Source organism: Festucalex cinctus, chromosome 18 (assembly GCF_051991245.1).
Source record: "Festucalex cinctus isolate MCC-2025b chromosome 18, RoL_Fcin_1.0, whole genome shotgun sequence".
In the NCBI taxonomy this organism is placed as follows: domain Eukaryota; kingdom Metazoa; phylum Chordata; class Actinopteri; order Syngnathiformes; family Syngnathidae; genus Festucalex; species Festucalex cinctus.
This window is the reverse complement of record NC_135428.1, coordinates 7,855,549-7,871,894: the sequence shown is the minus strand read 5'-3', so window position 1 is coordinate 7,871,894 and position 16,346 is coordinate 7,855,549. Positions and strand designations below refer to the sequence as shown.

Genomic DNA, 16,346 nt, shown 5'->3' with positions numbered 1-16,346 from the left:
TTCGGGTTAGGATTCACACCTTGAACATGGAAGAATGTTATATGAACGGAACATTAAGCCTTAATATTTTATTTTAATGCTGTTCAAACATGAAACAGAGACTGAAATTTCAGATAAATAAATAATAAATTTTCATATAAATCTCACACTCTACAAGCTTACTGATTAGTATTTTCTAAATTTGAATGAAAAAAAATCGCAACAATCGACTTATAAATTCGTATCGGGATTAATCGGTATCGAATCGAATCGTGACCTGTGAATCGTGATACGAATCGAATCGTCAGGTACTAGGCAATTCACACCCCTAAAAATGTATTATTTATTGATCTGAACCTTCACTTTTATAACTGAGCCACTGTATTTAACAAACAGGTTGTAACCTTTTTCATGTTAGAACAGCATTGAAATAAAATATTAAGGCTGAATGTTCCATTAATATAACATTCTTCCCTGCTTAAGGTATGAAAGTTAGACGTTTTGTTGATTATTTTTCCATCAAAAATGGATGTTATAAAATCGATTCGGCTGCCTATTGAATCGATTCGAGAATTGCGTGCTGTAGTATCGCGATATATTGCCAAATCGATTTTTTTAACACCACTAATTATTATTATTATTAATATAGGTTTTTATTTTATTTCGGAGGGCACCACTATTTTTGTGGAAAATTCTAAAAGGAGGTTGGAGGTTTGAACCACCATTATTTTTTATTTTTTTTTATTTTTTTCCTTCTGTGACCATGCTCTTATTGCCAAACACTCGTATCTTAAATCACAATTCCCTATATAGGATGAATAGAACTGCCATTAATCCATTTCAGCCTCCCCAAAAACAACCAAAAAATTGTCATGTTTTTTTGTTTTTTTAACTATAATATTGAACGTAATGAAACCATATACAGATGAAATTAAGTAGCATGTAAAGAATAAAACAATTTGCAAATCATTATTTTTTTTGCAGCTTCTCCTGGTGTGTATGACTTGGCCACCAGGTGGCGGTATAATACAACTATGCAGTAATGTTTGTTTTTGCAGAGGATAAAGAATATATACGTGTTTTGTTTTATCGTCTCTTTTAAAATCAATTCCTTAAAGCATTATAATGCCGCCAACCAGATGCTATTTGAGCTCAGTATGTCTTTCTTTACAATATGTATTTTGTATTTAATACAGAGAGAAATCAATTTCCAAGCTAAAAATGTCAGAGATTTACAGTCACGTTATTTGTCTGATCATACCGTGTAAATTATAATTATTGTGAGAATTAATTACCATGATCACCATCTTCACATATGTCTAATTAATTATGAAAAATAACATTTAAGCAAATTGTTATTTCAGTACATGAAAAGTAGCTTGGTGACTGCGGTACATCTTCTACAGTTGTTTGTGTGTTTAATATTTCATAGAAAATTGAATACAAACATTGTAGTCATAATCCTTCCTCCCGGTGTAGCAAACACACAGTGCAGTACCCCACCAGACCACTTGGTGCTGTTTTTCAATATTTTTAAAAGCTAAATCAATTTGTAAATAACGGTTTAGAGATGAACTAATTATGAATAAAACTGTCTCACAATTGATGCATTTTTTTTTTAAATCTAGCAGCTTCATTTTTGTTGTATTTATTTTATATTCAATACAGAGTAAATTTCCCGCCTGTTTAGAGGCAAACATTTGCCATTGTAGAAATCCATTATCACTTTAACGTCTGTGTAAATGATCCCTTTTGTGTTTCATTTTAAATGCAATTTACCATATAAGCACAAAAGAGAGATTTAGCTCATATTTCTCAATAAAGCTCATTAATTGCCATAAGCATGAAGTCTTTTTATTTCCAATTAATTTTCCTTCTCAGATAATCATTGAGGCTTATTCAAGGCAGTAAGCGGGGAGAGGGGAGGGGCTTAATGAGAGCCCAAAAATAAACTTGCGGCTGAACCCATGGGATTGAATGACCTTTAACCTCAACATGCTGGTGGAAACTAATAAATCAATTGCGTCGGATCTATTCTTCCTTGGGACGGGTGCCATTTTCAGTATCATAAAGATAATAAATATGAAGCAAATTGTTGTAGTGGGTATTATATTGTGTACATTGTGCCCCCACTTGGAAGATTTGGGTGCTGCAGCATGTGCAAAGGAACACAATGTCCGCTCTGAACTCACAGGCAGAAAATGGTGGATAGAAGAAAAAAAAAAAATAAATAAATTCAATTTTGTTGTGTAAAGTTCATTATATAAAATTTATTTGAATGACAATATCAATGCAAATATAGCACTACAGTGGTTTCCAAGGTACACCGTATCTTACCATATCAATATAGTATGGCACTCATATAATGGCCACCGTTTTAGTAGACACACAAAACCAACAGTTTCTGTAAACTAGTTCTGGAAACGGTCCCTAGGTTAACTTATTAGTCAGTGGAAAAGGAACCATAGTAAGGTGATTTGTTGGTATTTGAAACCAAATTGGGCACATTTTTTTTTTTTAGTGTAAAGAGTCTCTGCATGCATTGCACTTGCCCATTTCCTTCAACCTGGCTTGTGTTTGTTTCAAAATGGACGCCAATTGTCAAAAAAAAAAAAAAAAAAAAAGAACATGCGCAGGTGAAACTAAAACAAAAAGGCCAAGCAGTGACTCTCCAACACTTTTAGGTAGGTCTTCTTCTCACGGGGTACATTTTGGTGCTAACTATCAAAAACAACAACCATCAAAGAGACATTCAAACGCCTTTTTTATACTTTTACACTTTGCAAAAGTCCAGTTCACGTGGCTTTCCCAGATAAAAAACAAAAATGTGACAATAAGCACAAGAATATTACCCATGTATAATCGAATGAACAACATCAGTAGTTTGAGATAGCAGCAAGGAGACGACAAGCTGTCCACAAATGATGATTGGGGAAAAAAAATGCACAAATGAAACTGATTTTAAAGGGAATCTTGCATAAATCAACTGTTGGGATTTTACTGTTTATTAGAACTCTAATGCAAGGACTGGCTGCAGCAGATAAAATACTCCTAGAAAAACAAAGTCAACAAAGTTTTTACAGTATATGCTACATCATATGTATTGATTACAAGTATGAAAATGGAAATAATTGCTACATTTCCAATACACTTGTACATTATCTATTTACAGTACATTAGGGTTGTGCAGATTGTTCCAGCATTCTGTTTGATTTGATCAACACTCACCGTCCTGTTAGTTATTGGACAGCAGTCTGGTGATCGACTCTTTGTACCCTTTCATTTGTACCGGTTCAAAAAAAAATCTATATACAACCACGTGTTATCATAGTGAAAATTCAAACATGATCATCTCTACACAGTATTTGTACAGGACTGTATGTCTATTGTGACATGCAGAGGATGACACAGTAAATATGACTCATTCAAGTCTCAAGATATGTACGTTTATAGGCTAGAAGTCGACGCGAGTTATGTCGCCCCCACGCTGGGAGCATATTGCTATAAAATTGCAAAAAAAAAAAAAAAAAGGAACTTGATTTACAAATATGCAAACGGATATAGTAGGTAGCTTTTACACCTCGGCGATTATTTTGCATCCACGACAACGATCTACTAAGACATCTCGTATGCGTTGACAAGTTTCAAGAAACACTTCACGACGAGTCCGACCTGTACTCACCCACTGAACATGACACGCGGGACTCACGCTGCTCTCCTCTGACTGACGCCTTCCTTTAATTCCTCTGCGTATTAGAGAAAAAAAAAACTGAAATTTATGTCTCAAGTAGTCAGGAGGGAAATTTGGCAATTCTGATCTCACCCGATCAAGCTGGCGTCCTCAGTAAGTGAGAATAATGTTGGCAATTAGAACCACTTTTACACAAATGAAGAGGCTGGGACATTTCAGTTGTTTTGATTCTTGTGATGAGTAGATTGGCAGATGAGGTCAGACAGGATGTGTGGTGAATGGAGGTGCAAGAGGCGGAGCTGACGGATGAAGGTCCAGGTAGACCCAAAGTGGAGATTTATGGATATGATGAGGGAAGACTAGTTAGTTCGAAGAGGTGGGCATTGTGTCAGGCTGCCGGATGATCTCTGCTGTGATTGGCTAAGGAGGCGGAACCAGCAGAATTTAGTAAAATGTCGCATCCATTTTCATTAAAGCAAGCCCCTTCGCTCCCGGCTGTTTTACTGGATTTTGACTGATTTTTGCAAGGTCCACAGAATATTGTGCTCTATTGCTATAAAATTATGGAACCCACCAAAAGAAAGATTAGAGTCTCTTCTTTTATCAGGGAAAAAATAATATTTGTATCCGATTCTGTTTTGCAGCAATTAGCATTAAAATATAGCTAAGTTTCATCATTATTCACAAACCTGTTGAAAAGAGCTTGTTGCAACATGGCCCTGGTTGATCTCTTATACTCTGCTGTTACCTGCTGGCCGTTTTTTGAAATAACTACCATTGCTTTAAGCGACCTCTTCAGGTCAGAGGCTGCATTAAAGCCTTCTGTATGCTCTAGCATAAAAATCTCACAACCATATAAATACATTTTTGGGACCACGGCAAGATTCAAAATAGAACGTTTTTATACGTCTTTGGGAGCAATCGAGTTCAATTTTAGCAGCATCTCCGGTTTGCCGGCACGCCATGCACAGCAAAGAGCAGCTTTCAGGGATACGCCGGGAAACTTCATGAAGGAATGCGCAATATCGATTGATACCTCTGTATCGATATGTGTATTGTAAAGAGGCCCGTAACAATATGCTCCCGTTGAAATACAGATTATATTTTAGTTTTCATGGTACGTGGCGTGGTTCTTTACAGAGTTGATAAACTGCTTGTGCCGCAAATGCGTGTGATGTAGTAATAGGGCCGCTTGATTATTAAGAAAATATTAATCACGATTATATTGGTAATAATTTTTAATGAATTAATTTTTCGTACAAAACAAAAAAATGTTAAAAAAATTCAGACAAATAAAATCCATTGAAATACTTTGTATTCAAGTTCCTTTTGGATTAAACACAATTTATTAAATGTGTTATTTTAAAATAAAATAAAAAGTTGCAAATGTGTAAATTTAAACACTCAAACAACAAAAATTAATATTAATTGTGGGAATACTGGAGCATTCCCACATATGTTATCGTGATTTTTATTCTCCACGCTTTTTTTTGCCACAAAATACTTCCAATTCACAATGTTCAAATGTCATCAAGCTTAAAAATTTCACGCCTCCTGGGGTATATATATCGTCTGATTCCACATTACTTACAGTATTTGCACAATTTAACTTTTCCCCGTTCATTTTCAATGGGGACTGTCATTTAACTTTTTGTAAGTATCACTTTCCACGCCCACTTCCATAACTTAAGAGTCATTACCAGGTGACTGATACTGCTTGGTGGCACAGTTGCTAAAGTGCATTGTCCAGTAACCAGGAGGTCATAATTTCATAATTTATCTCTCAATTTCCTGCATAAGAATTCCACATGCAGAAATTGCATTTAGTCTCACTTAATGTTTGTTTTTGTTAAGATTCTGCTGCTTTTGTAATTGTGGAGTATAGTATTTGAAATTGCAATTAAATTTCGAATAATTGCACAGGCCTACGCAGTGAGTAGAAGGAGAAGAAGCGGATTTGTCGGTGACAAACTGTAATTTAGCGCGGTTAAAACAATGATGAATGACAGCAAATTTGACTGAATTGCCCACCTCTGTTAGTTATCAGACGATGCAGAGGACAGGGAGAGAAAGAAGTGGATGATTCGCCGAAAGACCGAAGAAGTTTGGAATCCCTGTTTTTCTTTTACACCTCAGCATCAGTGCTTTTCTCACCTGTGTCAGTCACAAAATGCTGCAACTGCACCCACCATTCCACAAAAGGCTGACCCTGCATCTCCTCTAACGATACAACCCCCTCGGCTCATCTGCGCCTCCTGTCAGATCGCCGTGTCCCAAACGACGGCCTGCGGCCTTTGGCAAGGCGGCGTGCCAGTCTTGCGGGGCTCAGGTGTCCGTCTCCAGCTCGGGAGGATGGGCATGCTGTCCTGCTTGCACAGGCTTTTATCCGGGCGCCTGTGGGCCTTGATCTCCTTGCAGAGGCAGCGCTTGCGCTCGATGACTTCCAGCAACTTGCCGTCTCGCTGGGTCTGCGCGGCCGACGAGGCGGCGCCGGCGCCGGCGGCGGGCTGACCCTGCGCCAGCTGGGCGAGCTGCTGGAACTGCAGCTGCAGGTGGTGCTGTTGCTGAAGCTGCTGGAGCTGCTGCTTTAACTGCAACTGCTGCTGGTGGAGCTGCAGCTGCTGCTGCTGACGGGAAACGCTGGGGCTGCTCGGGCTGCAGGAGGCTTGCGGCTGCGTCAGGCCGTGCTGCTAATGACACAATCAAAAAGGAATTAAGGAATTAAGGAACGTAATTTTTAGCATAAGTAAAATGTTATACACACAAACGGAAGGGAGAGCTCGACAACTTCACATTGTATCAACTTATTTGCTCCCAGAAAAATACATTCTATTTTAAATGTTTTAAGTGTCCCAAAGACGTATTTATAAGTTGTTGTTTTTTTTTAAATGTTTTACACTAGAGTATACAGAAGGCTTTGATGCAGCCTCTGAACTGCAGATAACGGGGGAAGCGATGGTCGCGATTACAAAACGGCCATTAGGGGGCAGCAGAGTATAAGAGATCAACCAGGGCCATGTTGAAAACAAGCCGATTTACCCACTTCTAAACAGATTTGTGAATAATGCTAATTGCTGCAAAATGGAAACAGACAGAAATGCACTTTTTTTCCTGATGAAAGAGGAGACTAATCTTAGTATCAGGCCGAAAGCCAGCCTCATTTCAGGGTATCGGTACTCGCGAGGGCGGCCGATACCAGTATTTAACACCCTTTTTTGGACGTTTTACGATCAGGAAACATAAATTAGAATTGGCAAAATGGGCATTAATTTTAAGGATGTTTGATATCACTTTTTGTTAGACCAATACCAGTGTGAGTACTCAACTTTTGAGTAGTCACCGATACAAAGCACCGATACCATTGGTACTTTTGATACATTAAATTACTATAAAGAAAAAAAAAAACCACACACACACAAGAAAATGATAGATCATTTCAAAGTATATCTCAATATAGCATTTTCCCTAAAAAAAAAATAATAATAAATGCATAAAATTAATGGAAATTTTATATGATCTTTTTCTATTTCTATGCATAAACTCAAAGGAATTGCATCCTTTTAGGTCCCAATCTTAAAATGGCCACAGAAAGGGTGGTCGATACTGGTATCCACAGTCTCAATGAGTACCGATACCTTCAAATAAGGCTCTTTTCAGCACCACTACTAGGTATTGGTACTCACCTGTCCCTAATTCATTAAAAAAAATTGCGATAATCTGCCATTGTGTTGTTGTTTTTTGGGTGGGATTACGGTATATATTTAAAAATGGTATTGGTAGCCTTTTAGGTCTCGGAATCTGTGACAACTCTAGAGAACTCGCACTGGTGTCACTGTGGGAAAAAAGTGATATAATAAATAAACTAAATCTAAATCTAAATCTTGTTCTGAGTTATTGGTGAAAGCAAAAAGTTGCTAATATGAGTGAGATGTTACAAATAAAATAAGAATTTAAAAAAAATAGTTGACATCATAACATTTAACTGATATATAAAAATATATTTTTAAATATATTTACAATTCTAAAGTGGCAAATTTTCAAAACAATATATTTTACATTTTAAGAAAGTACAATACAGTTACAGTATTTAAAATCAAAAGTGAGATATAACTTTTGGTTATGTTTGTATTTTATTATTTATTATATTATAGTGTTATATTGAAGGAAATATTGTAGATGCAGTAGATGGGAAATATCCTTATGATCAATCACGGATTTTTTTGGCATGAAGTTACACAATCAAACGCCATCACTTTGCAGGCACTTGCCGACCTCAACTGCAGTTCCTGCTCCGATCCAGCAGGATGTAGCACCACTTCATCTGTTCCTGCTGAGGGCGAGCCAGCCAGACGCATGCAGACAGTCTCTGCAGCACTCTCAAAGTGCGTCAGCACTTACTATGCAGCCGGAATCCAGAGAAACAGGCTGCAAGGAAACTGCAGCTAAAACGCCGCGTTCCCTCCGTCACTATTTTCCACACATTGGCACGCTTACGTGGGCGCATGCGTCATGATGTACCTGCTCTTATTGTTCTGCGCCAGGACAGAACATTACTCTGCTCAGTGGGCATATCTAGCAGCTATAAATAGACGCACTGTCTCTAAAAGGGGGTAATAATGAGGGCGATATTAATGCTCGCTCTGAAATGAGCTCTGAATGAAGTTAATAGAGTCGAGAGTTATAAAGCCGGCCGGCATATATTCACCTGATTGAGGGCTTCTCGTGCTGGTAGACTGCTCTGCCTCTGGACGTCTCCTCCGCCCACCTGTCTCACTCCAGCAGCAGAGGAGGAACGGCCCAGCCGCCCCACTTCTGCAAAGACAACAATGTTACACGGCGTGCCTGTTAATGAGAACAGTGGAATATCACTTTTTTTTTCTTTCCAACACATCAGGGTGTGAATGTTTGGCTACACTCAAGTGGGCATGCATGTGAATAGAATACAGTAGAGTTGCATTATACAAACACCTTCAGTGAGATATCATCATAAACCATAAAATAAAATAACTAAACTAAAATTGAATTACAAAAAAAAAAAAAACTTTCATTGACAAAATATGTTTCCCTGTTTGAATTTTGGCTTGAATGGCTCCTCTGCTTTTGTCATTTAACTCAAACTGAAATGCAACGCTAGGTAAGAAGTGCTTTCCTTTTTTTTTGGGGGGGGGGTTCATATACCACATTAAAAAACAACAACGTATAATCATGGTACACTGTACAACCGGGCTTGTTACGTCTCAAGAGGAATTTAAGCCACAAATCCACTTTAGAAGTTGGCAACTTGGCAAACCAGGAATCCTAGCTTTTGGGTTGTTAAGCTATGGACTCTTATGTTATCCAGTACCTGTATTTGATTTGTGCACAAATAGCATCATTAGTGTGTTAAAATTATTTTTTTAAATAATATTTTTTTACTAAACAATATTTAAACTAAAGCTAGCATTAAAAACTAAAACTAATAACTAAAATTAAATATTTTTTCAATATTTTTGTTTAATCTTACTAAACAATAATTACCTTGATGTTTTTTTTTTATCACAAGTACACAGATTTTTTTTTTTAAACAATCAAACAGCTAAGCATTAAAAAACTAAAACTAATAACTGAAATTAAATATTTTTTAAAATATTTGTGTTTAATTTTACTAAACAATAACTACATTATTTTTTTTAATCACAATTACACATTTTTTTAAAATAAAACACTAAACTAAAGCTAAGCATTAAAAAAAACAAACTAATAACTAAAATTAAATATTTTTTAACTAATATTTTTGTTTCATTTTACTACACATTAATAGTTTTTTTTAAATCACAAGTACACAGATTATTTTACACAAACACGAATAAAAAAACTAAAGCTAAGCATTAAAAAAAAAAACTAAAACTAATAAAAACTAACAAAGCCACCCCGAAAGCTCATTTAAACTAACTACATAAAAAAATTATTTAGAAAAAACTTAAAATGAAATAAAAATAAATATAATGAAAATAAACAAACAAACAAATAAATAAATAAATAAACATCCTGGTAACTTGTCTTACTTTAGTCCTCCACAAGGCCTTTTGATTAATTACAGTTCAAATGAATATTTTCAGGAAAAACAAACCTATAAAGATGCAAAACATTTCAAACTGCTGTCATGTGAGCATCCTCAAGACTAGTTCTAGATAATGTACATCAGATGACTCACATTGAATATAGGTGCGTTTCCATTATCCTCAGAATTGAACAAAATGCAAGTTGCAAGTTGAAAAAATTTCGACAAAACTCTCAAATATCGCAAAAATGTGTTCTCGAGGTGGCTTTTGAGACGTGTTGAAATAAAAGTATTTTGCATGGAAACACTTTGTTCTCATTTCCAGTAGTGATGTGACCCCGCCCCCATGACCGTGTTTGACATCAGAGGTTCCAGAGGTTATTTGTTTCTTCTTCACTTTCAATGTAAACGCACTAAAATCAGAGAGACGTGTGACAAAGTGTTTATGGAACGTGTGCTTTCCCGGTTCTGCGTCAATGAAGGCTTGCCCTGATTCTCAAGGTAAGCAGCATGTCGGCTTGAGAAGAAAGGCCTTCGCTTAAAAATGCAGCGAATGACAAAGACGCTTCAGAGCTGTTCGGCTTTTATGACAGACGAAAGATTTGCTGCTTGTTAAATTCTCCGTGAAATGATGGTGGTGTAAAGTTTCATGTGAGGGCAAATAAAAGCAGAGGAAACAAACCGCAGTGTGGACGTAAAAGCGCGCATGTCATTCGTGATTAGCTTTCCAGATCTCACGAACGTGACCCACCTCCGTTGCGACAGGCGGGGAACGTCTGACAGGGAAGAGGCATCCCGATCCGGGGCAGGGCTCGGAATCCCGGGTTGCCGTCTGCGCCCACCAGAGACTCACAGTGGCCAAGGGTTCTACTTGCGCCACTATAGTGCACTGGGATGCTTGAGGGGCCCCCTCGGAACCCCATTCCCAACTCGTCCTTATCCATCCTTAATAAGGCGTCGGCACTGCCATTCCAAGTTCGTCCTTCTTCTTCTGATATGGGCAGAGAGAGAGAGTGAACGTGTTTGACTGTTACGCCACCTGTTGTAAAGTAGAACCTTGACATGCAAGTTTCATTTGCTCCGTGACCGAATACACAACTTAATTTTAGGGAAGGGCGAGTACGATGGTAAAGTGTATTGTCCTATAACCAGGAGGTCATAATTTCATAATTTATCTCTCAATTTACTTCATAAGAATGCCACATGCATTCAAATCTTAACATTCAGCTATTAGCATTCAGCTTTCAGCATTCCCACGCAATTTCTCCTGAAATTGCACTTAGTCTAGTTAGTAGATTAACTCCTTAGTTGTTCACAATGGGTACTCTTGCAAGCCTGTGTCCAATAGCTGTCAGACTGGATTCGGGTTCAAATTTCCCGCCCTCTGTTTGAGGATGTGACATCATGTGCGCATTGTGTACGTGAAGAAGGGGGCGTGAAGTTTCATTTTTTGGCCCCATGTGGTAGTAATAGTTTGAAATGGAATTTTCTGTGTTTAGTAGCTTTAACCAAAAAAGATTGGTAAAATTAAATTAATAACCCACAAAGCAGCCCAATTTTGGGGGTTGTTTGGTGGGGTATTCATATGACCCAAAAAGTTGAGTTGATTTTGGGTTATTTTTGACCCAACTGTTTTTAAGAGTGTCGGACTGTGACATTCATGATCCCAGCATCCTCATATCTGTAAATGTAAATAAACCTCTATTTTGTAGTATTCATGCATTGGATGTGTGCCTTTAAGAGGTGTGGCCTAGTGAGTGGCATCAGAAGTATAGTCGGGTTGAGTACTTTATGCAATCTTAAAACAGGTAACAAATAACCAAATTTGGGTCTAAAGGAACTGACTCAAATTTTGGGGTTATTTGTTTTACTCCATAGACGCCAGCCCCCTGTGCGACCCTTGTGAGGAATAAGGGGTCAAGAAAATGAATGAATGAATGAATGAATGAATGAATGAATGAATGAATGGATGGTTTTACCCCAAAAGTTGGGTCAAATGAATAACAGACAAAACAACTCCAAAAGGCTTGATTGTGGGTTATTAATTTAATTTGACCCAACTTTTTGGGTCAAATAACTGAAAAAGTTGAGTCTGTTCATACTTGACCCAATTTGGGTTATTTTTGTCCCAACTGTTTTTAGAGCGTGGCTACCGCAGCTGCTTACGAGCTATCTCATTTTGTATTTGATTGTTTGTCCCGCTCAATAAACTAAAAGGCGGCATAACTTCGCAAGTCAAGTTACCACCATATGTAAAACGACTTCTGACTTACTTTCGCTTTCCCTGCTCCCGTGGCTGAAAGACAATTTCCTCTGCAGGGGCCAGGAATACCCTTCATCGCCCGCAAAGCTGGCACTACTGTCCCAGGGCATGAAGCCAGATTTGCCCTCGCCACCCTTGGATCTCCCCTCGCCAACGCCCGTGAGGCTCGACGGCTGCTGCAGGGACGGCGTCTGCGAGCTTCCTCTCAAGCTCTCGTAAGCCGGCGGTCTGCGGAAGCCTCCGGAGGGGTACGTCCAAAGCAGGGGGCTGTCAGAGGACGGCGGCTTGTAAGCTGGCAGACCGTGAGGGGTGTGAGAGCGCAAATGGGGACGAGAATGAGGGCGATGGGACGAGGACAGCGGGGTCGGAGTCGAGCTGGTGCTGCCTTGAGATGTTTGACTGATTGTGGAAGGAAGAAGATCCAGTTGCAAAGAGTGTGGACCGCTATCCCGGTCTCGGTCTCGGTCTCTGTCTCTGTCTCGGTCTCTGTCCTTATCTCGACCTCGGTCTCTATCCCGGTCCCGGTCCCGATCCCTCTCCTTGTCTCTGTCCTTCTCCCCTTTGTCTGTCTTCAAGAGGAAGCTAACAGACTTCCCTTCCTTGCCCGTACTTGAAGTTTGGGTCTGCACTGTGGCCTGGGTGGAAGTCTGAGAGCTGCTCTTGAGCGGCGCCGGAGAGTCTCCCCTCTCCGGCTTGCGATAGTGATGGTAGTGGGAGGGCCGATGGTGCGGGTGGTGGTGGTGATGGGAGAACGGCGACGTGGATTTGGAGGACGGGGGCAGGGGCGTGGAGTGACTCCGAGCTCTGAGCCCCGGAGCTGGTCCCAGTTGGGAATCTCTGCTGTGTTTCTCTTGCGGCGTTACGCTTCCTCCTGTTGGATCTTTGGAGGCTGACGTGGGAACGTTAGAGGACGTTGAGGAGGACGAGGTGCCGGCTTGCGTGGTCACGCTGGACGTTTGAGTCCCCATTTTGGAGGTGGAACCCTTGCTTTGCACGCCCACCCCGCTGGATGCCGCTGCCGGTTGAGGGAAAGCCAGCAATGGGGGTCGGTGCTGGAGAAGATTTGGGAAAGGGGCAGGGATCTTAGTGTTGGATTCTGGGTCACATTTACTCCCTTGCAGCAGGTAGGGAGTGGGCGCTCGTGGAGTGTGGGGGCTGGTGGATAGGACCTGGGGGACGGGGGTGGAGGATGCGGAGGAAGGGAGCGGGGACGAATGAGAGATGGAGACGGTAGCTTTGGGTTTGGAATAGGAAGGAGAGGAAGACGAGGGTCGCGGCAGGGACGAAGAACTGCTGGAAGGCGAGGGGGTGACGTGGTAATGTTTGGAGCTTTTCATCTTCTCGTGTTTGGTCGGCGGGTGTCTCTGAGATTCCCGGTTCTCTTGCAGCGGGTATTTCATCTCTTCGTAGATGGCCTCACCCTGGTCCGAGTCGGAATCCGGCGTGGTGGTTACGGGGGTGACGGGGTGGGGGGTGGCGGTCTGGCTCTCTCTGGTAAACACTTGACCCACCATCTCGATGTAGACCGGCTCATCGTCCCCCTCTCCGGTTTGAATCTGAGAGTCGGCTCCCTGGAAAGGGAGGGATGCGGCAGAATGAGGCACACGTGGAGGAAGTGGGTCGAAGGTGAGCTGGGTGCTGGGACTTCTCTTGGGTTTCAAAGGAGGCACCTTTTTGGAGCCAACGTCTCCAGAGTCGGACTTCTTCATGGCTGCGGAGGGGAGAACAACATGTTAAGAAAAGACTATTTTCAGAGAACAAACCCGTTTCGCACCATTTTTCTTCTCTGGGTGCTTGGCGTGCGAGTGGGAGGGCGGCGGCGGCGTCTCCAGAGGTCCTCTGCTGTCAGCAGATGAGGAGCTGAGGCGAGTGCTGGGGTGGCGCTTGGGTTTGACCGGCGGGCATCGGCCGCCGTGCTGGGATTGGGTGTCCGAGTAATCTCCGTTCTCGAGACTTGCGTCGCCGGCGCCGACCGCGTGGCAGGACTGCGAGCGCGGCGCCATGGCTGAGGCACACGAGTGAGGGGAAAGGTCCTGGGAGGCCGGCATGGTCATGAAGCCCATTCGGAAGTGGCGACGGAACGAGGCCAAGTCTCGCACTTTCCCCACGGTCGCCGAGGGGTCATTTTGAGACGAGCTGCGGGCATGAAAGAATCAGAGTAACATTCGTTTACGACACTTTATTGACTCCGCCTCTTTCTGTTCTTCAACAGCTTTGCTTGCTGGGCTTTTCAGTCCAAAAAGATACACCCGAGTCACCACCATCTTTTTCTATCTCTTCTCTAAATGCACTTAATTAGAAAATCAATTCCCCTGTCAAAACAGAGTACTCTTAGCGAATCCTGGACTGATGGAATTCACGCACTCGTCCTTTTATACTCTCAACCCACATCTGTTTTCTGCTCTCAGCCGTTACCATGGAAACCATTGTTGCACGTGTGATGGTTTCTCTCTGAAATCGTGGAATCATTTACTGGCGCAAGCTCCCAGAACAATAAATAAAAGTGAGGGAGATCAGACAAAGTGTGCAACGGCTGCTCGTTTTTGGTTTTGACTGACAGCGCTGTCTTGCTTGAACACCAAGTTTCATCGTGTAACTGGATGCAGTTTGATTCAATTATCTTGACACGTTATTCTTTTCTGCGTTTTTGTGTGAATTGACTCCCTGAGGGGAGAAAGGGCTAATTGCATAGTAACAATATATCCCACTGGGTAGCTTGTACTTGTACATTTGTAAATGTACCGTGAAAGTACCGTAAAAGTTCCACCAATTATTGGTGCCGATATTCAGCATTTTGAAAACGGTATTGGCTTTTTTTTTCTTTTTTTTAATCTATCTGGTAGCCGATAATGGATCAATTTAACATCAGGCACTTTAGAGATTTACATTTTCAGTTCATTTTATAAGAAATTCTGCTGACCCTGGAAACTACACAACTTTTGTTATTGTTTGAAATTAAAACTGAAGTAAGTGAAAATTTAACGTTTCGGCTATATTGAAATTTTGGAAAACTTTATTTGTCGTAGAAAACAATAGGGCACTATTTACTTACTTTTTCATTTAACATTTTAAGACATGCTGATGACCCAAGAAGCCCCCTGGATTTTTTTTTTTTTTTAAGAACTTTGAAACAAATGTCTATCGTATGACAAATTAAAACTTCAACGCAAGTATGAAAAGTAAAGTTGTCCAACAAACATGCTTAAAGATATTTGAATAAAGACAGGAATTGGAGCATTTTTTTTATGGCAATGTTTTCCCTCGAGTGTGAAAGTGAATATTGGCCCCAAATCTCGGTTATCGTCCTCCCCGACTACTAATATTTGGAATCAGTATTGGTGCTGGGAAAAAAACAAAAAAACAAAACAAAAATAAAACATTGTCTATCTACATTTCCACACTGGCGTGCAGAGCACATCTGGATATCCACATCTGTGCCTACAGTAGCTGTTACAAGCAAGCGAAATGTGTAGTCTGTTCAAATGAGCATTGGGTATTTTCTTTAAAGCATTCCAATAACATACAAACCCTACTAAAGACATTTACCTCTATGCTGTTCCAGCTGTAGCATATAATGAGTTCAAGCTTGCTCATTTTGAACACATTTATGACTTAGGAGTCATTTAACAAACCAGCAATAACATGATCTCATCACCGGTACATCTTCATCCGTAGCCATTAATCATAAACACTGAATGCACGAATGTGCTATCTGGATTCTAAATGAATATTTCCATATAAATGTCCCATTAGGCTCCATGTGTAAATAAAAAGCTTAGATGGTGATTTGACCTTTGACCCATTCATGTGGCAAGAAACATATGTGCAGTCAAAACATTATGAGGTCATCGTCCGGTTTACTGAATCTGCTCATTAGGACAATGCTGACGAAGATGTTGCTGGGGAGATCCAGTGTAGCTCATCGTGCCCCCAGCAGCTAGCGCCCTATTTCCAATCTACCTTTCTGGGCCACTTTTCACGAGTGGGTCGCGTTCAAACAAACCAACGAGTTCAAACGTTCTCTTGGAGATGAGAAACATGCAATGAGGTGTCAGAGCAATCCGTCAACGTCTTGTGAAAAAAGTTTTAGGTTAAGGTTGGGCGCTGACATTGAGCGCGCGAGTGTCCTCATTGTGACGGACCTTACTGACACATCTGACACAACACATGACACTTTAATTGATGGCCTTAAGTTATGGCTTGTCTCTCGTGTAGTGGTACACTTGTGATTCATCTTTTGTCACCGGGACTGAAACTGCATAACGTTTCTGCTCTAAGTAATAGCGCGGCTTTTTCTTGCTTAATGTTGGTGACAACATCGTTAGTAGTGATTTCTTGCACAGCAGCGCACTTTTATTGTCTAGGTCTGAATT

The 16,346-nt window shown here is 40.6% G+C and overlaps 1 protein-coding gene across 5 annotated transcripts in view; it reads right to left on the bottom strand.

Moving 5' to 3' along the window:
* Window positions 1-2,235: 2,235 nt before the first annotated feature.
* The window catches only part of nyap1 (neuronal tyrosine phosphorylated phosphoinositide-3-kinase adaptor 1), a 37,633-nt gene continuing 23,522 nt past the window's right edge, over window positions 2,236-16,346 (bottom strand). For 3 of the 5 annotated variants that reach the window (XM_077505405.1, XM_077505406.1, XM_077505409.1), the window contains 5 exons: window positions 13,748-14,109; window positions 11,984-13,684; window positions 10,462-10,701; window positions 8,376-8,482; window positions 2,236-6,360 (listed from right to left, as the gene is read on the bottom strand). In XM_077505405.1, coding sequence (XP_077361531.1) covers window positions 5,929-6,360; window positions 8,376-8,482; window positions 10,462-10,701; window positions 11,984-13,684; window positions 13,748-14,109 — 2,842 coding nt within the window. In that variant the 3' untranslated portion in view covers window positions 2,236-5,928. The remainder of the gene's footprint in view (window positions 6,361-8,375; window positions 8,483-10,461; window positions 10,702-11,983; window positions 13,685-13,747; window positions 14,110-16,346) is intronic. The other 2 variants (XM_077505408.1, XM_077505407.1) reach the window with 2 other exon arrangements.